General features: G+C 41.6%; 1 protein-coding gene across 1 annotated transcript in view; it reads left to right on the top strand.

Annotated features, from left to right (window-relative positions):
• Positions 1-7,391, top strand: part of cryz (crystallin, zeta (quinone reductase)) — a 17,512-nt gene extending 10,121 nt beyond the window's left edge. Inside the window, exons 4-8 of the mRNA XM_050033799.1 lie at positions 2,097-2,148; positions 2,276-2,425; positions 2,654-2,755; positions 5,200-5,295; positions 5,460-7,391. Coding sequence (XP_049889756.1) covers positions 2,097-2,148; positions 2,276-2,425; positions 2,654-2,755; positions 5,200-5,295; positions 5,460-5,621 — 562 coding nt within the window. The 3' untranslated portion in view covers positions 5,622-7,391. The remainder of the gene's footprint in view (positions 1-2,096; positions 2,149-2,275; positions 2,426-2,653; positions 2,756-5,199; positions 5,296-5,459) is intronic.
• The last annotated feature ends 15,511 nt before the right edge of the window (positions 7,392-22,902 follow it).

The raw sequence follows: 22,902 nt of genomic DNA on the forward strand, positions 1-22,902 counted from the left end.
GCTCAGTCGTAACTGTAACTGATGCTGAGACTCTACTGACTGCGTGACTGGTAGACGGTGGTGGGTGGCGCAACAGGCCAAAACACAAATTCAAAACATAAACATGATTTGCGGACTGTAAAATATTTTTTTAAATGCGAATATTCTGGCCATATTATTGTTGTCGGTGAGATCAGTATGTTATATGAACATTATTCCTTAGTCTCTGTGACATATTAGGAGGATTTTATGACTATTTGATTTCTTACATATAGCTCCTTTTAATATTAAATTTCAATTTTCCAGAACACTAAAGGTGAAAAATACCTACAGGCTCTGAAATGATCTTGACAATGAACATATTCACAATATTTTAGACCCTGTCTTGATCCCAAACAGTGCCAACAGGTGAAATGTTAGCACAAATAAGTTGTCAAACATTTGTGACAACCATGTTATGGAAGCATTAATGTAATGAATGTAGCATCACACTAATGATTCACTGTTGTCTTCCTTAAACACTGTCAGTGTCATGCTACTGTACAGAAAAGGTTCATATTTTTCATGTCTATCTTAATTAGAGCTTGACAAATTAGGTGGTCTTCCTTTGCTGAGGGATATGTGGTGTGTAGTAACAATAATATTTTTGCACTAAAACCACTTGATTCGTGTAGACTTTTTACACCTCATATTATCTTCAGCTGAACACCTGTGGAATCCGTCACCATCACTTACACTGAAACCACTTTAGGAAGGGATCCCTTTGGTGCCAATACGGACAGCAGGAACAATTACAGCAATCAGTAATCCTTTCAATGTACACGTGGGAATATTTGTATTGTATTAAGATACATTTGAAAAGGTGTGAGCCTTTACCTGAAATGTCCAAATGTCAGTGCAGTTTAACACCTTTTCTTCTATTTTACTCTAATAATCTCATGGCTGCTCCTGTAGCACCCCTCTCGGGACAAACTCCATATTTTTAGGCCCGTTTGGACGTTTGCACCGTAAGTTTATGCCCACTAAAAATGCTTGGTTTTGCCACTGATGTGCTGACGGGCTCAGATTGTTGAGTTTATAATTGTCTAACAACTTGTAGAAAGGATCCCTACAGAGATAGATCTTTTTGTTCAAGAGTAAGATCCTTTTTCTTTCAACCAGAAAGAGCCCCAAAATCACCATTTCCAAACCCACCAGGCGCTATATAAGATAAACAATAATTTTATTGTTGTAAAACAGACTTCATTAAAGGTCATAAGCATGTTCACAGCCTGGTGCAAAAAAACTATTTTGGTCTCTATAGCTAGTTTCTCCCTTCATGTACAGGGGGTGATTTTCATATAACTCACCCGTTTACATCTTATGAAGTTGGGCATAATTATGGACAGGCTGCTTTAAGTGAAAGGCTGTCTGCGATAGTGCCCTTTGGGGTTTTCAGTCAGATCCGCGACTCGCTCCTCCACAGTGCCAGCCTCTCACCCAAATGGTCACTTCTGGCTCCAAAACACCAAGATGGTGATGACTAAAATGCCAAACTAGAGGCTTCAAAACAGTAGTCCACAAAGTAATTAGTGATGCCACAGTGGCTACATCCTTTATTTTATACAGTATATGGAAAATATTCTGGCTCTATGCACGCTGAAATCATTGTTCATTTAAATAGAGTCTGAAGGAATAGGCAATAGCGATTTTGGGGCTGTTATATGGTTAACAAAGAGGATCTCACTCTTAATCATAAAGGCCTATCTCTGTAGGAATTCTTGCCATCAGACACTTAGAATAATAATCTGAGCACGTCACAAGCACTTTTAATGGATGTAAATTCACAGTGTAACCATGCCCAGGGTGGTTAGCCAGTTTCACCATTGATTGCTGCAGCCCTTTCTCTGAGCAATGGACCAATTTTGAATGAGTTCTTCCTATTACTCACTTAGACACATAAAACATGGGAAAATATGGTCCTAAATGAAAAATATTGAACTAACCCATTAAGAAACAGACTAAAGCGTTGTTGATTTCTGCCTTTCCGTTAGATTTGTTTGCAATAAGGAAATTATAGAACAACACTAGTTAATGGGGAATGTTAGAAATAATATGTTGTTACTGATGTGTTGCAGAGCCCACACCAAACCTGGAGAGACTGTCCTCATCCATGGAGCCAGCGGAGGGGTACAATATTTTTGTCTTTTTTTTTGTCTTCCTTTTTTCATATCATATTAAAATTAGATGCCTTCTACATCCACATTGTGTGTGTGTGTGTGTGTGTGTGTGTGTGTGTGTGTGTGTGTGTGTTTAGGTTGGTGTGGCAGCGTGCCAGTTGTCCCGTGCTCTGGGTCTCAAGGTGTTGGGGACAGCAGGGACATCAGAGGGAATGAAGCTGGTTCTCAGCAATGGAGCTCACCAAGCCTTTAATCACAGAGAAGAGGGTTACACACACAAAATCATGGTACACACACACACACACACACATGCAAGGGAACACAAGAAGGAGAGAAACCAAAAAGAAATGAAATTCACTAAACTTTCAAACATTTAATATTTTTAGTTCGTTGTCTTTCATCCTTGAAGCAAAAGCTTATCTTGGTTTTATCAGGTGTGTTAGTAATGGTTATAGAAATATGAACTCTGTGTTGATGTGTGTGTGTCTGTCTGTCTGTTTGTCTGTCTGTTCCAGGAAGCCACAGAAGGCAAAGGCATAGATGTGATAGTAGAGATGCTGTCAAATGTCAACCTCAGTAAAGACCTCCAGATGTTGGCCTTTGGAGGACGTGTTACGGTCAGTTGGATTACAGTACAGGAGCTGTATTCACAAAGGATCTTCTCTTAACACTTGCAGTCCTAAATTTCACAAAAAGTTCTAAACTGAGAGTTTTCTCTTCAGATCTTTTTCACAAAACTGCTGAGGGATGTTCTTACGAAGGAACTTAGAGAGAACCTAAGCTAAGAGAAGGGGTAGGGCTGACCCTGTTGCATTGGATGACATCACGTCGTCATCACTGCAAACTGTATCTTCCCAGGGTCCAAGTAGCATAAAGTTGCACATGTCCGCTGTTTCAATTTGTTAAAGAGCCGATTGAATCCTTTTTAATTGGTTGCTCAAATATGGATTAAAGTTCAGTATCATTCACTTTTAACAATACACTAACATGATAAGGAACATTACCTGCTATATATTACTGACTGTGAGCAGGTCTCAGTTACCTTTGGACTTTCTCTAATTTCTCCAAGGCTGAGAAGCTTTTACAGCTAAAAAGCTTTGTGAATTGCTCTCAGAACTAAAAGTCAGGAAAAATTAGGAATACAACAGGTGCTTTCCTTTTAGTCTGGCACTTGACTCAGTGAGGTTTAGTGGCACATTTTGAAGCACTGGCCCTTTAGAGGTGGTGAAATTTTAATGTTTTGTGATGTAAGCGTATTGCCTGTTATTTGATTTTTCATTGGCTTTTCTGACAGACAGCCGGCTAGCTGCGCTAAGATGCAGAAACATGTTGCCTATTTCCTACCCTCCAGTTTCCATGGGTTAGCTTGTTGCTATGCGCTTCGCACCTGTGGGGTAGGAGCTAGCCCGCTCATTCTTCAGTTACCACTGGCAATACTGGTTGCTGCATGGGCCTAGCCTGGTTCCAGACCATAGACCCCGCCCACTCAACTGAGTAGGCTTGCATCTCTGGTCTGGCATACTTCAATGAATTTGCGATTTATCTCGTCCAAACGATGGACGGACCAATGAACGCCGGGGGTCTAGCGATTAGCCAATCAGCGCCACGCTGATGTCAAGCTGTACGCCGGTGGGTAACTGGTGAGGATAGCAACAATGGCGACCGCTACAGATCCTACAGACCACATTAACGATGCTATCGAGGTATTTCGCCACTACTCGCGTTAATGGAGGACCAAATTAAGGAAGCTGCTAAACTGGATTTAACGGCGATGCAGCTGGGCGTGCACGACGACGGAGACATTTTAAACGGGCAATGCTCGCTTGTTTTCGGCACCCCCGAGGCATGGATACTAATGACGTCAGATTCTGGGTGAGTCGTTGATCTCTACTGATTGGTTAGGGAAAAAATCAAATTCCCTCCCCCTTGTAAATCGCCTTCAATGGAAGCCATGTCAGACTGAAGGTTCTGGGAGCTTCAGTCTGACACTCAGGCTAGCATGGGCCACCCTCTGGTGACCTTTCAGGTTGCCCCAGTGTGTAAGCCACTTAATGTTAGCCACAAAACCCCTTTAGAATTGTTAGTTAACTGTGTTAGCACCACACTCAGCTAACAGGGCTAGCAGTGATGTAGTTAAAAATACTAAAGGGGTTTTGTAGAGAGTGGGATTAATGTTTCCGCAGCAATGCCACCATGAGTCAAAACGCCGTTGCCAGTGGTAATTGCCACAACACCGGTGATGCTATAGCTCCCACCTGATCACTTAAAGCACTTATACACTACATGTCATATTCAACCATTACCCTTGCAGCAGAGACTACCATGCAAGGTGCCACCTGATGCTCGATGTTGAAAGAACAAAGCTTTTTTGGGGGGGCTTTTTGCCTTTGTTGGATCAAATAGTTCAAGTGTGAAAGAGAGAGAGAATGACATGCAGTAAAGGGCCGCAAGCTGGAATCGAACCTCTGGCCATTGCGGCAAGGACATTGCCTTTGTATATGGCATGCTTTTTCTATCCACTAAACAACTGGGCGCCCCGAATAAAGCATATTTACTGTGCACAAGCAAACACTAACATAACATTACAAACTGTCTCTGCCTAATATAACACGTTTGTCTTGATCTCACTCCTCCTTGACTTTAGCCGTTTGCTTTCCTCACTTCTGTTTCTCTTCTCATGCACTGAGTTACACTGACAATAAGAGTGATTCCTCTAACCGGTGGGCTCTGCCATTTACGATGCCAATTCAATATGCTAAATCAGCCGGGGAAAAAAAAAAAAAAAAGCCAACAAGGGCTGACTAGTGCCAACAGTACGAGACTCACTGCAAAAACTAAGGTATAACAGACACTCACCGACATCCTTAGCTAGGCATGTCTGTCCTTAGTCAGAACTGTTAGGAGCAGCTGAATACTTCCTCAGATTTCTGTAGCTCTGTAGTAGGCTACAGCCCACCACCACTGCTATGCTTAGCTATCTAGAGTAGTGGTTGTATCCCAGTGTAGCTCATTCCTGTACATTTCTATATACACCTTCATCTCTCTTTCTATTTTATGTTAGGTCGTTGGCTGCAGAGGCTCCATAGAGATCAACCCCAGAGACACCATGGCTAAAGAGAGCAGCATCATAGGAGTGGCCCTTTTCTTTTCTAAACCGGTACAAAGCAGTGACATCACACAAGCCATGTTTGACACACACATACAGCAGTGATTGGATCTTATACACACTTTGGATGATTATGTATGTGAGCATATGTAGCCAAGAAAAACGAATTCTTTTACAGGTTAAAGTACATGTTTTCTTCCATCCTCCTCTCTCAGGAGGAGACAAAGGAGTGTGCAGCGCTGCTCTACGCAGGGATGGAAGCTGGTTGGCTACGTCCAGTCGTCGGTTCCCAGTATCCACTTGAGAAGGCCGCCCAGGCCCACCATGACATCATTGAGTGTCCCGGAGCTGCTGGGAAGACAGTCCTGATTATGTGATGATATGATCATGTCACAGGTCTAAGGTCACCCAGTAGGGTTTTGGCTGTTCCTAAAGGGGAGACTCTTGCTACAACAAAGCAAACAATGATTCATATGGTCACATTAAGCTTTAAATGATTACTGAAAATGACCATGAAAATTAGAATACCAATGTGCTTATTTATCATCACTGCCAATACGCAAATCATGGATACAACAATATATGAAGGAAATAATGTTGAACTTATTGCTGATGACTGCTTGAGAGTTATGAACTATGACTATCTGTATTTGATCAGAAATTTTGCAAATCTTTCTGACTCTTTCTATGCCTTTAGCTACCTTTGTTGGTCACATGACCTTTGCCATGTTCGTCAGAGCAGTTCCTTGTTTAGCTGTGGCTGGGCCTTCAAGTCATTAAGGACTTAAATTCAGCTTAAAAGCTTTTTTCTTCATTTATAACTTGCAGTGCACCTTTAAAGCTACATTAATTGATTTTTTTTAGCCAATTGGGGGCAGTGGAACAAGCTGAAACCACAACATTAACATATTATCACCTTGTAAAGTTGGTAGGTCAGCAAACAGTTACTTATTTCCATCCAGACACAGAGCAACATTAGCATTCATTTGGAATCATATTTGTGTCCACCAGTGTTGGTGCTGTTATTAAAAAGTGAGTATTACACATTACTCAGTACTTTTAAAGAGTAATGCATTACTAAACTCAGTCACTCCTGTAGAAAGTAATTTGTTATACTATTAATTACTTAACTTTTGCAGTACTCTGCAGCATCATCTGAGACCAGTGTTACCAGTGTACAACAGTAATAATATCACTTTTTTCAGTAACAAGTAGTGTAATTAATTACTAATACAATTTCAGTTATAATAGTACAGTTACCAAATAACATATTACATTACTTTTGTAAACATGGCACTACTGACTTGAAGACAGTCACATCAGTGGTTTCATTTTTGTAATCATCACGCTGTGCTTGCACATCACAACACAGTATGCTAGTTTGGAAGATGGAAACACTTACCTTTAGCAGCTGGCAATATTCTCATTACTTTGGTTTTGCTGGGATGATAGATGACATGAAGACTGCTGCTGCAGGTAGTTTTACTTAAACTCTTTCCCCATGAAAAACATGACCTGAAACCTTTGGTCTGAAACACCTACTAACAGCACAACAACATAAAGCTCCAGGAAATACACTCCACAAAAGGTGAGCCCTCCTTGGCAGCGGAGGATGTATCTAGTCCTACACTGTCTAAACAACCCAAAACTTGATTTTAATTGTGGCAGCTGCAGGCTACAAAGAACTAATAAGGCATGTGGCTGGATATGTTGTGGATGAAATGTTGCTCAAGGATTGACTGTCCGTCTTTTATGCAGAGCCTTGGGAAAATACCAGTCGCAGGCAAAAGGAGGTTGAAAAAAAAAAAAAATCTAGCCATAGCTACACTTACCGGTGATTACCCTGACATTAACATGGAGGCACAAGTGGAGTCTGAATTTGGAGGGGACACAATTCCAATTTTGTGGGGTGTAGCAGAAAAGTAATATAACAAGTAGTTACACGAATGACTGTTGGCAGAGAGTAATAAGTAAAGAAATAATATTACTTTGAAAAGAGTAACAAGTAATGAGTAATATATTACATTTTTAGAGTAACAAGCCCAACACTGCCTGAGACACAGTGTCACATACTTGCAAGTTAACAATACAAAGTTAAACCTGACATATGTCCACATATCAGAACAAAACAAGGTTCAAAAAGGCTATCAATCAATCAATCAATCAATTTTATTTATAAAGCCCAATATCACAAATCACANNTGGATTTTACAGGGAGCCAGTGCAGAGAAGCTAAAACAGGAGAAATATGATCTCGTTTCTTAGTTCCTGTTTCTTAGGCTACAACTGCCTAAAAAAGAAATTTAATAAGTATATTAAAGAGGTTGGCCTTCCTAACACTGCATAATACAAATATTAAGTGCCTTATAAGTCTTATTAAAAACATATAAGAAACTATTCTGGTGATGATAACATACTCAAAGAAAATGGCATGTGAATGAATTTTAATTGTCCAAACACACTCAAACAAACTCACTTGAGTCGATTGCTCACCAAACCATAGCTTTATAGTAGACTAGTCCAGATTGACATATTCAATACTAAAGCAGTGTTTTTACATCATGAGTGTTCATGACAACCTGTTCCTCCATGGAGTCAGCACAGACTACCAAGGCTGAGGAGCCTCTCCACGGGTGCACTACACAGCATCGCTATTGTCAGTATGTTTGATGATTTTTCTATCCGCCAACCATGCAGGTAATTGAAGAACTTCTGTAATGCAAGCTGCAACATAATTGTTTGATTAGTAGCTGTAATTTGATTACTGAATTTAGAACAGTGGTGCATTACACTACTGACAAAGGTAATGTGATTACAATAACGCATTACTTTATAATGTGTTACATCCAACAATGGTGTCCAACTCATGGATTTAAGTCCAGCATTCACTCCCCCTTTAGTTCTGTTTTTGTCTCTACCTGAGGGAGTATCTGACTCTTGAGCTTCTAAATCCTCCACTAAGTTCACCAGCAAGTCTCTTACTTATCCTGATAGTAGAACACAGATATTCGTTGTTCCTCTGGCTGCTCCTAATGGCATTTGCATTTAAAACAGCCAATCAGAGCTGAGGAGACTAACACAGTGTCAATCAAAATCAGTCAAATTACCTTCTGTAGCTTTAAGTGAATGTCTAAACTGGATAAGTATACACTGTGCATGATTTCCTTGATTGGGTCTTATGTAATCATGAAGGTGCTAAAGTATTTTTCAAGCTGACTGATGGTGACAAACACAAGCACTTGAGTTGTGGAATGAGAATATGGAATAAATTGTATTGCTGAATTAAATGATTCCACATTCATTTAGTATGTGTTACACTCACTGTTGATTTATAGAAGAGTAGAAATACAGGCAAGCCTTTAAGCAAGTAATTCTAATATTGTCCTCGTTTGGTCACTACACAGACCAAAATCCCCAGTGTGATCTGTGCTCAAGAGTCCCCTGCTGCAACTAAACTCAGTCATCTGGTGATATTATTTATTTCCTGCTGGCAGTGGACGATGTTGCAAACATGTATTCTTGCTTTGACATAACATATTTTCTACATTTTTGATTTTAAACACACTTAGAAGCTGGCAACTATGCATACGTTTGATATCAAAATAATTCTGAAATAAATTGTGGATGAAAATAAAATACATTTATAAAAACGACAATTTTTCAGAATCTTTGTGACAGTCCTAATAAACAATATTGACATTTGGGGAAAAGGCAGTAAGGTGAGAGAGTAAAGTTAAATGCTAATTTCTGACACCAAACTGAGTCAGACATGACATCTGTGCTTCTCAGGTGACAGCCAGCTCTATTGAGCATGCGCCAGAGAAGGCCAGGTAACTTAAGACAGACACACACAGTTACACAGTATTTGCTACAGCACAGTGGCAACCAGTAAATGATGGAGCTCAGCTGAACTCCCCCAGCTCTAGAGAGTCTCACAGTGGTACGGATCATTCTTATGGATTAACATGTCGGTGGAGTGTGCCATACCATCAGCACGGGTGGATCTTTGGGTTCTAGTCAACAGGTAAGCAGTGTGTAATGGGTTTTTAAATGATCTTGCACTCTAATCATTATTACTTTGCTTTAGATGTGCAGATGTTCATAAACTAAACTCAGGCAGGAAGCACAAAAATGACATTGCAGGAAAAAAAGTCCTCACAGGCAGTTGGTGCTCTCTTTGGTATGGTGAATGTTAATCAGCTGTGGGTATAGTTGCTCCTCTTAAACTATTTTAACTGTCTAGTCACTTGCTTGCAGGATTGAGGGAGATGATAATTAGGTGATGCTGGGGATCAGTCAGCTAGTGGTTACAATGGACTGAATGAATCACAGAGTGAGGCAATAGTTTTTGATGGGCCAAAGACTGAAAATATGGAGGAAAAAAATAACATTTAAATCTTATGGTTTATAGATTAAGATGACATCTAAAACATCTCATGGCTCACACAGTAAGTGCCTGAGTGAAATCCACTGTAATGAAATGGTTTGAGGTGAGTTATTAGTTCATTAACTGACAAGGATTTCTCAGCTCAGACTAAACCTGGATTACCAACCAGGCAAAGTAAGTAGGTAAAATAAAGTAGGTAAGGGCCCAGACCCTCAGGGGCTTGAAAGTTTGTTTGTGTGGAAATCACTTTGTTTGTATGGTATTACGCATACAAAAGCATGATTAAACATAAAAATGCTAATCACTTTAAGGTGGGTCATGCATTTTTACCCCGTCTCCTAATACCTTAAATATAATTTTATATTATGTGTGCCTGTCCTTAAACAAATGGGGTGGCCTCCCTAGTTGGCTAAGTCAGCCTTGATGTAAACCAGTCAGAAAAGACACATTGATGAACTACAGTCAAATAGGCTCCCAGGAAGTGTGCTGGGCTTTGAGGCCAATTTTTGTAGTGACCCAACAGTGTAAATTGTCATGTAATGACATTAGGCCCTGAAAGACTTTTTCCCCCTAGACTTACATTGTGAAAGAGACGTCTGTAAATCAGTTGATACCTTTATTGAGTGGTACAACCCCTGTGAAATGACTAGTTTCACTTTTAGGATTGAATCCATTCAGTCTGATAACATTTGGAAAGTCTAGAAAACCTGCAAGATCGAATCATTTTGTGTCCATTCAAGTTAATGGAGCTTTCAATAAGAAGTAAGCTGGCTCAGGCGGCAGGAGTCTCTAATGCGCCTGCTCAATGGACCACACAGTGTGAAAACAATGCTTATCATCTGAGCGATTTTACAAGCAGTAGTTCAACTTTTTTGGCTCCACTTGGGCCCCCAGGACATGCACCAGGCTTTGAAGCTAATTTTCATAGTGGTCAAACAGTGTAATTACCCCGTCACGTGATGCCCTGTGCCCCTCCTCCAGGATGACTCGTTTCACAATCAGGGTTTGATCCATTCAGTCAAATAACATTTGGAAAGTCTAGAAGAGCCACACAATCAAATCATTTTGTCCTTATTCAAGTTAGCGAAGTGCTAAACTGGAAGTAGCCAGCTCAGCCAGCGGAAGTCCGTAGTGTGCCCGCTTTATGGGCCACACAGTGCAGAGGCAGTGCAGATCATCTGGGAAATGTTATACGTGTCAGTTGAACCATTTTGAACCAGTTTGAACCATTGGTCTCATGCTCTACTGAGCAACTTTCATAGGAATAAATGGGGCCTCGCCTCCAACACTGTATCCAGTTCCCTTTATACACCCATGCTGTCAACACTGCCACTGCAGGTAGCTTTAGATGAACACATCAAATGGGTACCAACTATAGACTGTATGAAAAGCTGGATGATGTGTCTCCACTTATCCCCTTTGTACAAAAATAAGGCCGAAATATCCTGGATACTGCTACTGCCATCTCAAATTGGTGATGTCATTTGGAGCAAAAGCCTGCACAGTAGTCATCTCCACAACCTCCACTCCCTTTTGGCTCAGGTTTGGTCTCAGCTCCTGAGTAAAATTTCTATCTCTTTAGCTTCACTATAGTGCGGTGCCCGTTTGTCCTCTGGTATTGCTGTTCGCAGCTTCTTGAGAACCACTCATCAAAACAACTTTTGGTTGGACACTGCACTTCCTTGGGTCTTAAGCAATACAACTACTATTACATAGTTTCGTTCCCTAGCAATGGTAGAGCATATGCATTATTTGGGTGCTAATGCCCGCACAAACATTTTATGGACTCAATAAAGTCGAGGACGGCTATTTGCGGTGACAAAAGCATTAATTCCTTAAGTTACACCACTAAAGCTTGAAATGTTTGAGTTTGCTACAATGTACCATCAGGGGTCTCTTTCATCATCTGTTGTTGGATGTACCTTAGTGAACGACAGAGAGTGCGTTGGATTCCAGGATGCATTACAGACACAGACACATTACTAATAAATATGTCTTGTAGATCTTAAGAACTTGCACTCAACACTGCATTTCCTTAGGTCCTCAGAAATACAACCACCAAGTGTGAAGTTCCACTTTCTTCACATCTAGTTGCTAACTTTCTGTCATTCGGAGCTAAGCAGAGCTACCAGAGATTGTTTTGTTGGAAACTGCTGATTATGATTTTATATTGAGGGCTGATGAGAGCATAAACACACAGTCATGCAGTCTTGGCTCAAACGCTGTACAGGCACAGGCCCAGGGGCCCAAGGGGCTCCTGGACTTCACCTGCAAAATGTCTGACAGAAACACAAACTGATAAAAAAGACATGCAAAAAAATCCCACACTTGATTCAATTCACAAATATGTAAAAAAAAAAAAATTGCCTAAAATGCTCTCAAATACTTAACTACTTAGTGCTGCAGGTTTAAGTGCAAGCTGTATGTCACTGTATGTAGCAATTATTACTCAAATTCTTCTTGTCATTTGAGGTGAAATTGCTCAAAGTCTGTCAGCATATAACATCATCATACTCTGTTCTCTGGTCAGTCATGTTCACATTCTGTTGACCTACTCTGATTGATGGACTCTACAAAAACATTACCATTGTGGAGTGACTCATATTTGTTCATCGGAGGACAGCTCACCAGAGGAAAGTCCATTAGGAAAAGAGCTTTAGCAGAAACATGATAGGCCTCATTCTGCTACAAAGTCTGGCTGTCATCCATCAGTCAGCATCCTCTTGGGACAACCTTCACCTCCCCTAATGATACCACACACACACACACGCACACACACATGCGTCACGTCAGTTCATTGCCAACACATTTATCACTGTTTGTTTGCCTAGCAACTCAGAATAAACAGTGAACAAACATGACAACTGGCTCACTGGCGAGTCATCAGAGAGGTTCGCAAACTTTGGTGCAAGGGCACAGTTAGGTTTCTGATTGGCCTAAGCAATCTGATGAAGAGTTAAATTTAGTTTCTTTTAATCTTTACAAACTAAATTCACATGTCCAAATGACAGACACCACAATCTTTTCTTCAATGTTACTGCACTTGTGCCTATTCTGGGCCAAGATTTTTTATGATAATGGCCCATGACATGTTTTGTAAACATGGAACATAGATGTATAATCTTCTGGACAAAAACACCCCTGTCACAAAATTAGAGGGCTTGAAGAAAAAGAAGAAAAAGTGTCTACTCTCACCTGCACAGAGCTGAAGAGACGTGATACATGATTATGATGTAATTCCAAAAATGTGATGATATGTTTTAATTGGCCTAACAGATGATGATCATGACAGTGATGCAGCTGTATCAAGTTACTGCCCTATGAAAGAGATGCTACCTCATCACCATGTTACCTCGACTGTAACACAACATGACCAGTAAGTACCACACACAATGGATTCCCATTATCAGTTTCACGATAAACAAATAAGACTGTAAGACACTAAATGTGAAATAATATTGTGGGACATATTGTAAGGTGGAATATGTAAGATATGGCCAGAATTTTTGTTTAAAACATTCAAATCATGAACTAACATTATCAATAGGATTTTAAGAAGTCACAATCAAATCAGCCAACCCAGGCCTGTTCTGTCTTATAGGCTAATACCATGTGTACCTCGAGAGGCAACAGTGAGTCATTGTAGCTTCCAGTACGCCCTCAGTCCAACATGAAAGGACAAAGAAGTCAAGTCCAGCATTAGTTTTTGTTTCGAGACACCTGTCTTTTCCCCAGACATAAAGTTCAATGATCTTTTTATGTCCTAGACTTTTTCCTCCAAAGTTCACAGTTGCTACCCATTTCAACAGAGGTGGGGGCCAGATGCAGCTAAACCAAGCTAACCAGGCCTAGCTAGCCAGCAGGCTCACCAGTCCTGTTTGGTCAAGGTTTGTGTTCATGATCCAGACCAAGAATATATCCCAGTTCAGACGATCAGAGGTCAGAAATCCACAACAGAGTGCTCCAAGGATGATGTTTTTCTGTAGGCCAATGCACTGGTTCTCCCATCAAAAAGCCTATGGAATTTTTCCATTGGACTCTGGATTATTGCAGAAAATCAGCTCTTTGGCAAACAAACATTCATGATACTTACACATTTTGTTCAGCAAGATAATCTTCACAAATGAACACCACTTTTATGATTTTTGAATCCTAAATGCCACCCCCAGAAGTAAAAAGCCAATGATAATCTATAAACAAACTACACTACGGTCGCATGACCCACCATTGCCACCATAACAAGACTGTAAAGCCATGTTTGGTGTGGCGCGATGTGATGATGTCTTGTAGTCTCATTTAGCCCTTCTTAGTAACTGCCGAGTGGTGTATTTACTGACATTTTTTATGTCATTCAAAAAAAAGTGAAAGTCTCTTGCTTGTGTGAACCACATACATTATTTCAGGCATCTAACCATAAACCCGTTCCAAAAAATTATTTGCCTCAAGATGAGGAAACCGTAAGTGGTAAAATGCTACCTCATTTCCGGGTTTTAGGACTCAATCCTGGTGCACTCTACACTGGTGTGGTTGTGCCACTTCAAGCTTGTATACAGCCAAGCTAAGATAGCTAGACTAAGCTGGCTTGCAGGTTTACCTTTCATCGTTCACTCAAGTCTGATCTTAAATCGTCTCAGTCCAGGTGCTGGTCAAAGCCAAAATATGTCCAGAACCAGATAATCCAAGGTTATATAATCTGTAAACCCAATATCTATTGTTTTCAGGCGAAGACTGTTGAAGAGGCAGAGAAACACAAAGCACAGACGGTGCAACAAATGACAACACAAACCATACAGAAAAACGTTCCAAATGGTTTTGATGTGGTTGTTTCTTGCTACTATTGCTACTATGGTCTTGCCAAAACTGAGCAAAGCAAGTTATAAGGTAAACTATAGGCCGATGAAGATTATTAGATAGCAGTGTTATTTAACTGGATCTCAGAGTTTCAGCTGTTTGGTCAAATTTTGCATATTCTTGCCCTGCAGTTGGCTCGGAGGTGAAATGCTGTCCCCTCCATTAGTCTGAAGCATGTGGCCTGGCATTACAAGTTGCACCTTTAACAGTGACGTATGTTGCTTGACGTAATTGAGAAACTGAAGATTTAGACAGAAGAAGAGTTTTAAGTGAGAACGAGTGTTGTTGCTGTTGCTAGCCAGCCATGTTGTGTGTAAATTGAGAGGAATGGCACATAAAGTTCCAGAAGGCTTATCTTTGACTCCCATGGTTTTCTGTACTGTTGTTTAACAGAAAAAGAGTGTACCCAGTGTTTAGGGACATTATTATACAGTAATTACCTGAAGTAACACTGCAAACTAGTTCGGTGCATTGACACCATTAAGAAGGTTTTCTTTTGCTAATTTCCAATCTGTCATTTTTCAAACAGTTTTAATTTGCAGAAATTGTGAATTTGTCTGCAGGTATTTTGCTGATGTTGCTGTTGACAGTCATCAGAGCCCAGCGTGTGACCCCTGTCCCATCATGCCCTGCTTCCTGTGTAGTTTGTTCTGAAGATGCCCTCATCTGTCACAGACTGGCTCATATTATTGGTAACACTCAAACTTACAGTAAAAGACAGCTTTTGTGTTTTATGCATCCTGTCTAAACAACCCCTGCACACATTGCAGTAATATGACAACCTTTAAAGCATATTACCCATGAGACTTCATGTTCAGCACTGTACTGTATGTGTTGACTGTGTGTGTGACCAGAGGCTCCAGACACGACCCAGGCCCTGCTGCTAACAGAAGGTTCCATCTCCACAGTTCAGCCTGCCTCCCTGTCTGACCTCAGCAACATTACAGTCATAGGTCAGTCACTACCTCTGCGTGTTAGTGTCTGTGTGTGTGCTCGCCAGTGTGCAGGGTTGTTGATTTTACAGTTATTCTTAGGAAGAGGAGAATGGGCAGATAACAACAAGGCAGCTGCTTGCCAGATTCACACACCAGGAGGGAAATTCTACACATAGTGGTTTTATAAGGCTGCAAGTGGAAACTAAAAATATGTCTGTCTATCTTCCAGGTTTGAGTCATAACCATATCTCAGTTCTGGGCGAACAGTCCTTCAGAAACCTGCCGTTCCTCCACATCTTACTGCTGGACCACAACCTCCTGACCAGTCAGGCCCTACAGGGGGGAGCTCTGACCAATCTAGCCCGGCTAGAAGTCCTTGCCCTTGGTCACAACCTCATCAGCATGGTGGGTACATCTTCAGGGGAAAGAATTTAGGAAGATATCTGAAGCAGACTTTTTTTAGCAGGTTGCATTATTTTTGATTTAAAGAATTTAGGTGATCCAATGGGTGACATATTATTCTATTACCACAGTCATGATGAGTGAAACCCACACAGGAGATGTTAAGTTTAGCTTCTTGTACTGAGAAAGAACCAACCCAGTCGCTGGAATAAATGTTGGCTTTGTACATATCTGTTACATTTCTACGTTTCATATCTGCTGTTTCATATTTGTTTAAACTTAATGTTTTAATTAAGGTTTAGGCACATAAGGTTAGGTTTAGGAAAACATCCTATTTTGGCTTAAAATACCAGTTTTGTTCTTAAAAAATACAGCTGGACATGTCCCAGATTGTTAAAAAACACCTGCTTATGGGGCGCCCTCTGGCCTAATTGGTAGATTGTGCACCCCATATAGGCCTTTGCAGCTCTTCAGTTCCAACACGTGGCCCTTTGCTGGGTGTTATATAATGACTGCAAAAAGTCCAAAGAATAATCTTAAAACACACACACACACACACACACACACACACACACACACACACACACACACACACACACACACACACTTTTGTTGGTCTCAAGCAGTTGTCTGCTGCTCTCTGCAGCTTGGCAGCTGTCATATCACGCCACCCACCATCCCCTCCTCTACATCGTGAGAAACTATGCTCATATACATGTAATCTGAACTATACATCATACATATGAAATGTGCAATGCCAACATTGGCTACTGGGTTGAAAGAACTACATGCATTTGTATATAAAGCAGCTTTGAGTACTCTATGGGACTGAATAATGCCTGTACCTTTTCCTCCGACTTTCTGATGATTCCCTATGTGCAGGTTCAAGGTGGCTGGTTTAAAGGTAGCAAGGCCTTGCGGAGCCTGAAACTGGAGGGAAATCTGCTCACCAGTTTGGACTCTGCTTCCTTCCCTCTGAATGATCTCAGAGATCTGGAGAGTCTGGATCTGTCAGATAACCTGATAGATCATCTGCATAGAACCAGGTTAGTGTTCTATATAATCTTCCTTTTTACACCTTGTTTTTCATAATATATTGCACAGAATGCACAGTTTACACTTCACAGTTTTATATACAGTATATAATACAATAAATATCCTGATCTTAGCTTCAGTGGGTTGGCGAGCCTGCAGACTCTGGATCTGTCCAGAAACCGTTTGAGTTCTGCTCCTGCCGAGGCTTTTTCCTACCTCAGCTGGCTGACAAACCTAAACCTGGACCTCAACTCATGGAACTGCTCCTGTCAGCTGCTGGAACTGGCTGCCTTCCTGTCTACCTTCATACAACAACCCGACAAGGTGCGCAAGTTCTTTTTCAACATGTACACATCTCCAAGTTTCAGGAACTGCTATATTAAAATAAAAGATTGAAGTCATAAAAAAAGAGCAGAAACATATTTTATGTGGTGACTGCGAATTATACCAGTACTATATTCCCCAGGTGGAAAAAAATGTAAAATGATATTATGTGAAAAAGTGATTACAGTACATTCTGTTTTGAATCAAGTGACAGTTTCCTTATACTGGCGTACTGTTCAGTCTTTTCAAAGTTCTGTCATTTGTTTCTTAAAAAAAAAAATCCTCAAACTTGGTAAAACTGTATAGAAAACAATTGAAAATAGACCTGCAACTTAAGAGATCTTACAGGACATATCTTTCAGTTGTTTTAAGGAGAAAATGATCAGTTCAAGACCAGCTAACTTAAACCAGACCTCTTCCCCCTCGCTGCTCTCAGACCCTCTATAATGGCCGTAGGATGGTGTGTGTGAGCGCTGACAACCCAGCAGTAACCACAGTGCTGGAGCTGACTGAGGCCAACTGTGTCCCATCCAATCAGAACATCACAGTGCAGATAGAGGCAAGAGGCAGCGTGACACCTCAACGGTATGCTCGAGATCTGGCCATCACTGCAGTCATCTGCTTCATTGGTGAGAATGATATAAAACACTTGAAGTTGTGCCGTGATGTCACTGATGAATTAATCTGAAAAAAAGTTGAAGAAAATTGGATTAGTAGATTAGAAATAACATCAACCCAGAAAACTTTGAAGACATAATTTTTTGCTATCCTCTCTTTCACCATATTAGTCTATGGGAAAAAGAAAGAAAACGGCATCACATTACAGTTTAAATACACTGTTTGCCCATTAAGAAAATTGGCTTCAAAGCCTGGCACACTTCCTGGGGCCTGAGACACATGTGGGTTGTGCGGTGGTTAACATTTGTGTGTTTGCAGTTGCTAGCTGTTATGTGTGACCATAACGTTGGCTTATAATGTCAACAGTGGCTGCAATAAACAGGTTAAAGTTGCATGGGATATAAACATATGGTGCAGATAACTGTATATACTGTATTGTTTAACTGGTCAACAAGCTGGTTGGTGAGCTAGCAGGGGTGCTGAATAGTAACATACAAGTTAGCTTATTAAACAAAGCACCTTGCTGAGCCAGCTAACTTGCTAACCACCAATTAGCAGGCTAGCCAGCTCAGATACTAATGATTAAATTGATTTAATTTAGGGAAACCTATTGCTCACTCATATCTCACAACTGACTTTACACTACGTCACCTATGTGGAGCTACTCGTAGTCTCGTAGGACAGGGTTAAGTGGAGTAAGATGCTGGTACACAATTGATATGATTGATGCAATACCTCTGCAGATTTACTTTGCTGTTGTGAATGAACCATCTGACTGCTACAATTTCATTCCTATGGAGTGAATTTGATGCAAAATGACAAAGAAATGCTGCTTTCCCCAGGCTCTTAGAAAGAGAATCTTGAATTGATCGGACTGGATATGATCTCAATCAATATGTAATGTAAAACATGCTACACAACACTACATAACACTGTGAATATGGTTAATTAAAATCCTCTCTGTCCTGTGGTGCTTCAGGTGGCATTGGCGTGACCCTGCTGGTGGTCTTGATCTACTATCAAGTCTCGCGGAGGAAAAGACTGAAAGAAAATGAAAGACAAAGTGAAGTGGAAGAGGGGAGCGGCACAGTGGTGAATCACCATGTCAATCACATAGATGTTAGTGAAAAGAGGAGGGACCTCTTCCTGCAAGCACATAGAAGCCAGCCTTGGGACAGGGAAGCCATGATGTTGGATACGAGGACAGATGGCCATGGGGGCCAGTTTGGGTCCAGAACTGATGAAAATGGCCATTTTAGGTGCCCAGACTGTAGCACCAAAGGACAGAGAGAGATGAATCCGATGAGATGGAACAACAGGATGAACGGAGGGATGGAGATAGAGGAAAGAGAGAAGAGGAGAATGAGGATGATGAATGAGGAGGAAAGGAGGAGGCTAAGGACTCAGCAGGGAATACTGAGCAGGGACATTCCTAACAAGCTTCTTTCTCATGGCAGCACTAACTCTTCCTCTCATCCACGGAAAGAAACCTTCAGTCAAAGAACAGACACTCTGGCTGCTTATAGGACAAACCGAGAAATGGGTGAGAGCTACAGAACTGACATGGAAGGCAAGAGCATAGGACATGAGACTCTACACTGCGAGAGCTGCCACAGGACATACAGACCACCAGAGCAGAACACAAGACAAGGTAGGATTCATACCAACATGAAAGACTCTGCTCTGTGTGATGGCTTCCCTTCTCAGTACAGACCGAATGACACAGGTAGGAATGTTAACCGCAACCAGTTTGACATGATGATGAACACAGAGTTGAGAAGAGAAACAAGAAACGTAACTTTTGACCTGGAGAGTTTAGGAACCCTAGAGCAAGGACGCAGTCAAGGCGAGGACAATAGGGAGGAAAAGGCAAAGAGCTCCGGAGACAAGGAGAGAGGAAGAGTAAGAAAACACAAAGCTAAAGTCCAGTCAAGCCGGTTACTGAAGGTTAAACTAAACTTGAACCCGCTACGAAAAAGCAAAGTCCATCCTAAAAGGAAAACTGAGCAGGGCCACTCAGAGAAAAGCAGCTCAAAGAAGAGTAAAGATAAAAGGCAGGATGGACAAGGAAGAGGAGAGAGGGAAGGGAAAGGAAAGTCTGGTAAGAAAACAAAGGATAGCAGTGAGAAAATGAAGAAATCGTCCAAGACTAAAGGATCGACTGAGGATGGTGAGGAAGAGAGGAAAGACGAAGATGAAGGAGGACAGAAAAACAAAACATCCTCTAAGCAGCAAAAAGGCGAGCAGGAAAGTACAGAAGGTGACCAGGGAGAGAATACACACCTTGAAAACTCCCAATCTGGTGATGTAACCAATACTGCCGACCAATCAGCCTCTGCCCTTGTCATTGGACAGGGACAAAACTTGCAGGGTATCCCATATCAGGGAGCTGGATTGGTTCTGGGGAATGCTCAGCTTTCCTCGCACCATCCCTTATCCCTCTCTGCCACTGACAGGAATCGCACTGCCAACCTCTCGTTGCTTGGTTCAGCAGGCTCACAACTGACTGGCAGCAGCCTTTCTCTTCAAGGAGGGAATTTTTTGCTCAGCTCTGTGGCTCCAGGATCTAATGCATTGTTCCCCAGTGGTCCAGCTGCTTCTAGCATAGCCATCAGTGGGCCCAACATGGCACCAAGGGGTGTCCCAGACAACTTCAGCAGGCAACCAGGGGTAGGCCACACTTCTCCTGCTGCATCTCTTCTGACTAATACTGTACATGCCAACCCTTTGCAAGCAAGTGCAATACATACCTCTCCTCTTCATACCTCCCTACCTGTAGGAGTAACCTCAAGTTTAGCAGCAAACCCACCTGTTAATTCTGCACCTGTGCCGTCCTTTTCACAGAGCAAGCCACCCCCTGATAGCTCTCATCTTGTAGCAACACTGAAATCTGATCCAGCCCAAGGACCAGGCCTTCAGACTGGGGAAGTTCTACATCAGAGCCTCACTATTCCAACCCAGGCACATCCAAGTGTGGATGGTTTGTCTGGGGTGACCCCTCAGGCTGGACTAGTGACCACCGTGGAGAATCTGTCTAACAATAACAGCCAGACAGAGACCAGGCGTGTGCATGGTGGGCCCATAGTCAATATGTCAGCTGGGGGTGGTGCTTCAACTGAGGGACTTGCAGCAGGGTTGTCAGGAGGCAGCATGCAGGCAGCAGATGTGTCTGTATCAGGTGTCACTGCCCCCAGCATGTCTACACAGAGTGGATCCTCCACAGGGGATGCAGTTGCAGCTGCTGCACTGTTGCAGCAGGAGTACCTGTCAGAGGAAGGAGGAGCCTCCCCCAGGAGGAAGCTGAGGCTAGTGCTTCCTGAGAAGACGTCCAGCCGACCACCCACAGCACTGGAGAGGAAAATACGCTAGCTACTCATATCATATTCGATTAATGACATTGTATTGATCGAAGTGTTTTAATTAAGTTAAAGTAAATGTCATTTTTGGGTGTTTTACAAATATTTGGTGTAGTTTTATTTTTCTAATTATAAACACTGAGTAAAAAGAGTTTGGTGTTATTTTTGGGTTTTAAAGTTTATTGTTGACTTTTGTAACAGCAGTTGAAAAAAATCTCACCTCACCTCAGGGATTTAGGAGCTGTGCTGTGGCTTTGAACTAAACACATGCCCTTCATCAGCAGATGAAGTTCAGTGAAATTAACAGTTTTAAGATAACTTAATTTGCTGAAGATCATATGGTAAGAAAGCTCAAGAACAGCTACTAAATGGACCTCGATGACAGTGTTTGTCAGGTGCTGTTATTTAGTATGATGTAAAAATTCCCACAGAGAGATAAAATTGGACTTAACTGGACTAAAATGTTTAAAATTGAATTTTTGGATCCAAGTGGTCAATCTTGAGTACAGTATATTCAGTACCAGTGCTGACACACCTAAGTCCTTAACACCAAAAAACTGAGACAAAATTAAAAAAGAGCTGTGAAATACACTTACAGTCCGACTTTTAAGAAATAATCCTTACAGTTCAGTAATCAAGGCAGCACATGAACCTGAGCAGGAGACAAACTGAAACAGCAGAAACTTTGACCTCTGTGCTGATTGTAGCAGGTTTCCAAGGCTTCTACGTGTCGCTGCTGGATTGGGTTTCAGTTTTGGCACCAGGGTGGCTGTTTGCAGTGTGTTGGGTTTCACTGGTCACACTGCCGACCTCTAAATGCTGCCAACAAGCAGTTCGGTTTACATGTACCAAACCTTTACTGTCTGAGCGTCTTCACCAGAGCTGGTGTTTCCTCAGCCCTCTGCTGTCAGAACCCTGAGTCACTGTTATTTGTTACACTGACCCTTCCTTTATTGTTTCAGGGTGCTGTGTGCAGTATTCCTAACATCAGTGTATCATTGTCAAATCAATGGTGCCACCTTGGTAGAATTTAATGAGATCATAAGGAAGATATTTTCCACCAGGAGTGCTCCCAATTCTCAGGGTTGAGACCACATTTCTCAGAAGCTGAGTTGTTACATGTTGCAAAGCGCGCAAACAAATAAAAGAACATCAATCTCTTTCTGCTTTGTGCCATAAGCAATCCAAGAGGTTTCCATTCATCAAATACACAAAGTAGTCAACCGTCATTTAATTCATGATTGATTTATTGATGATAAAATGCTACAGACAGCTACTCAAAGCTGCATCAATAGATTTTTTGGCCACTAGGGGGAAGCAAAACTTATGTAAAACCAACAGACTGTAACCTGCAGTTCTTAGAACAGTCACTTGAGGTTGGTTCCAATAACGAGTCAGTCCTCACAGACCCTCTTGTTAAAATGCCCAACTTTACAGCATGTTTACAGCCTGGTACAAAAGCTGGTACAGATTTCCCTGTTCATGACAACTGTACGGGGCTAAGTTTTTATATAACTCACCCGTTTACATGTTTATTAAATTTATGCATATTTAAGGGCAGACAGCTTTGAGTGACAGGCTGTCTGAAGATAGTGTCCTTGACTTCTCTGTCAGATCCACCCGTCACTCTTCCACAACTCTAGCCTCTCACCCACATATGGTCACTTCTAGCTCCAAAAAACCAAGGTGGTGACAGCCAAAATGGCAAACTTGAGGCTTCAGAACGGGATTCCATGAACCAATGGGTGAT

The sequence above is a fragment of the Epinephelus moara genome, chromosome 21 (genome assembly GCF_006386435.1).
Source record: "Epinephelus moara isolate mb chromosome 21, YSFRI_EMoa_1.0, whole genome shotgun sequence".
NCBI classification, from domain to species: Eukaryota; Metazoa; Chordata; class Actinopteri; order Perciformes; family Serranidae; genus Epinephelus; species Epinephelus moara.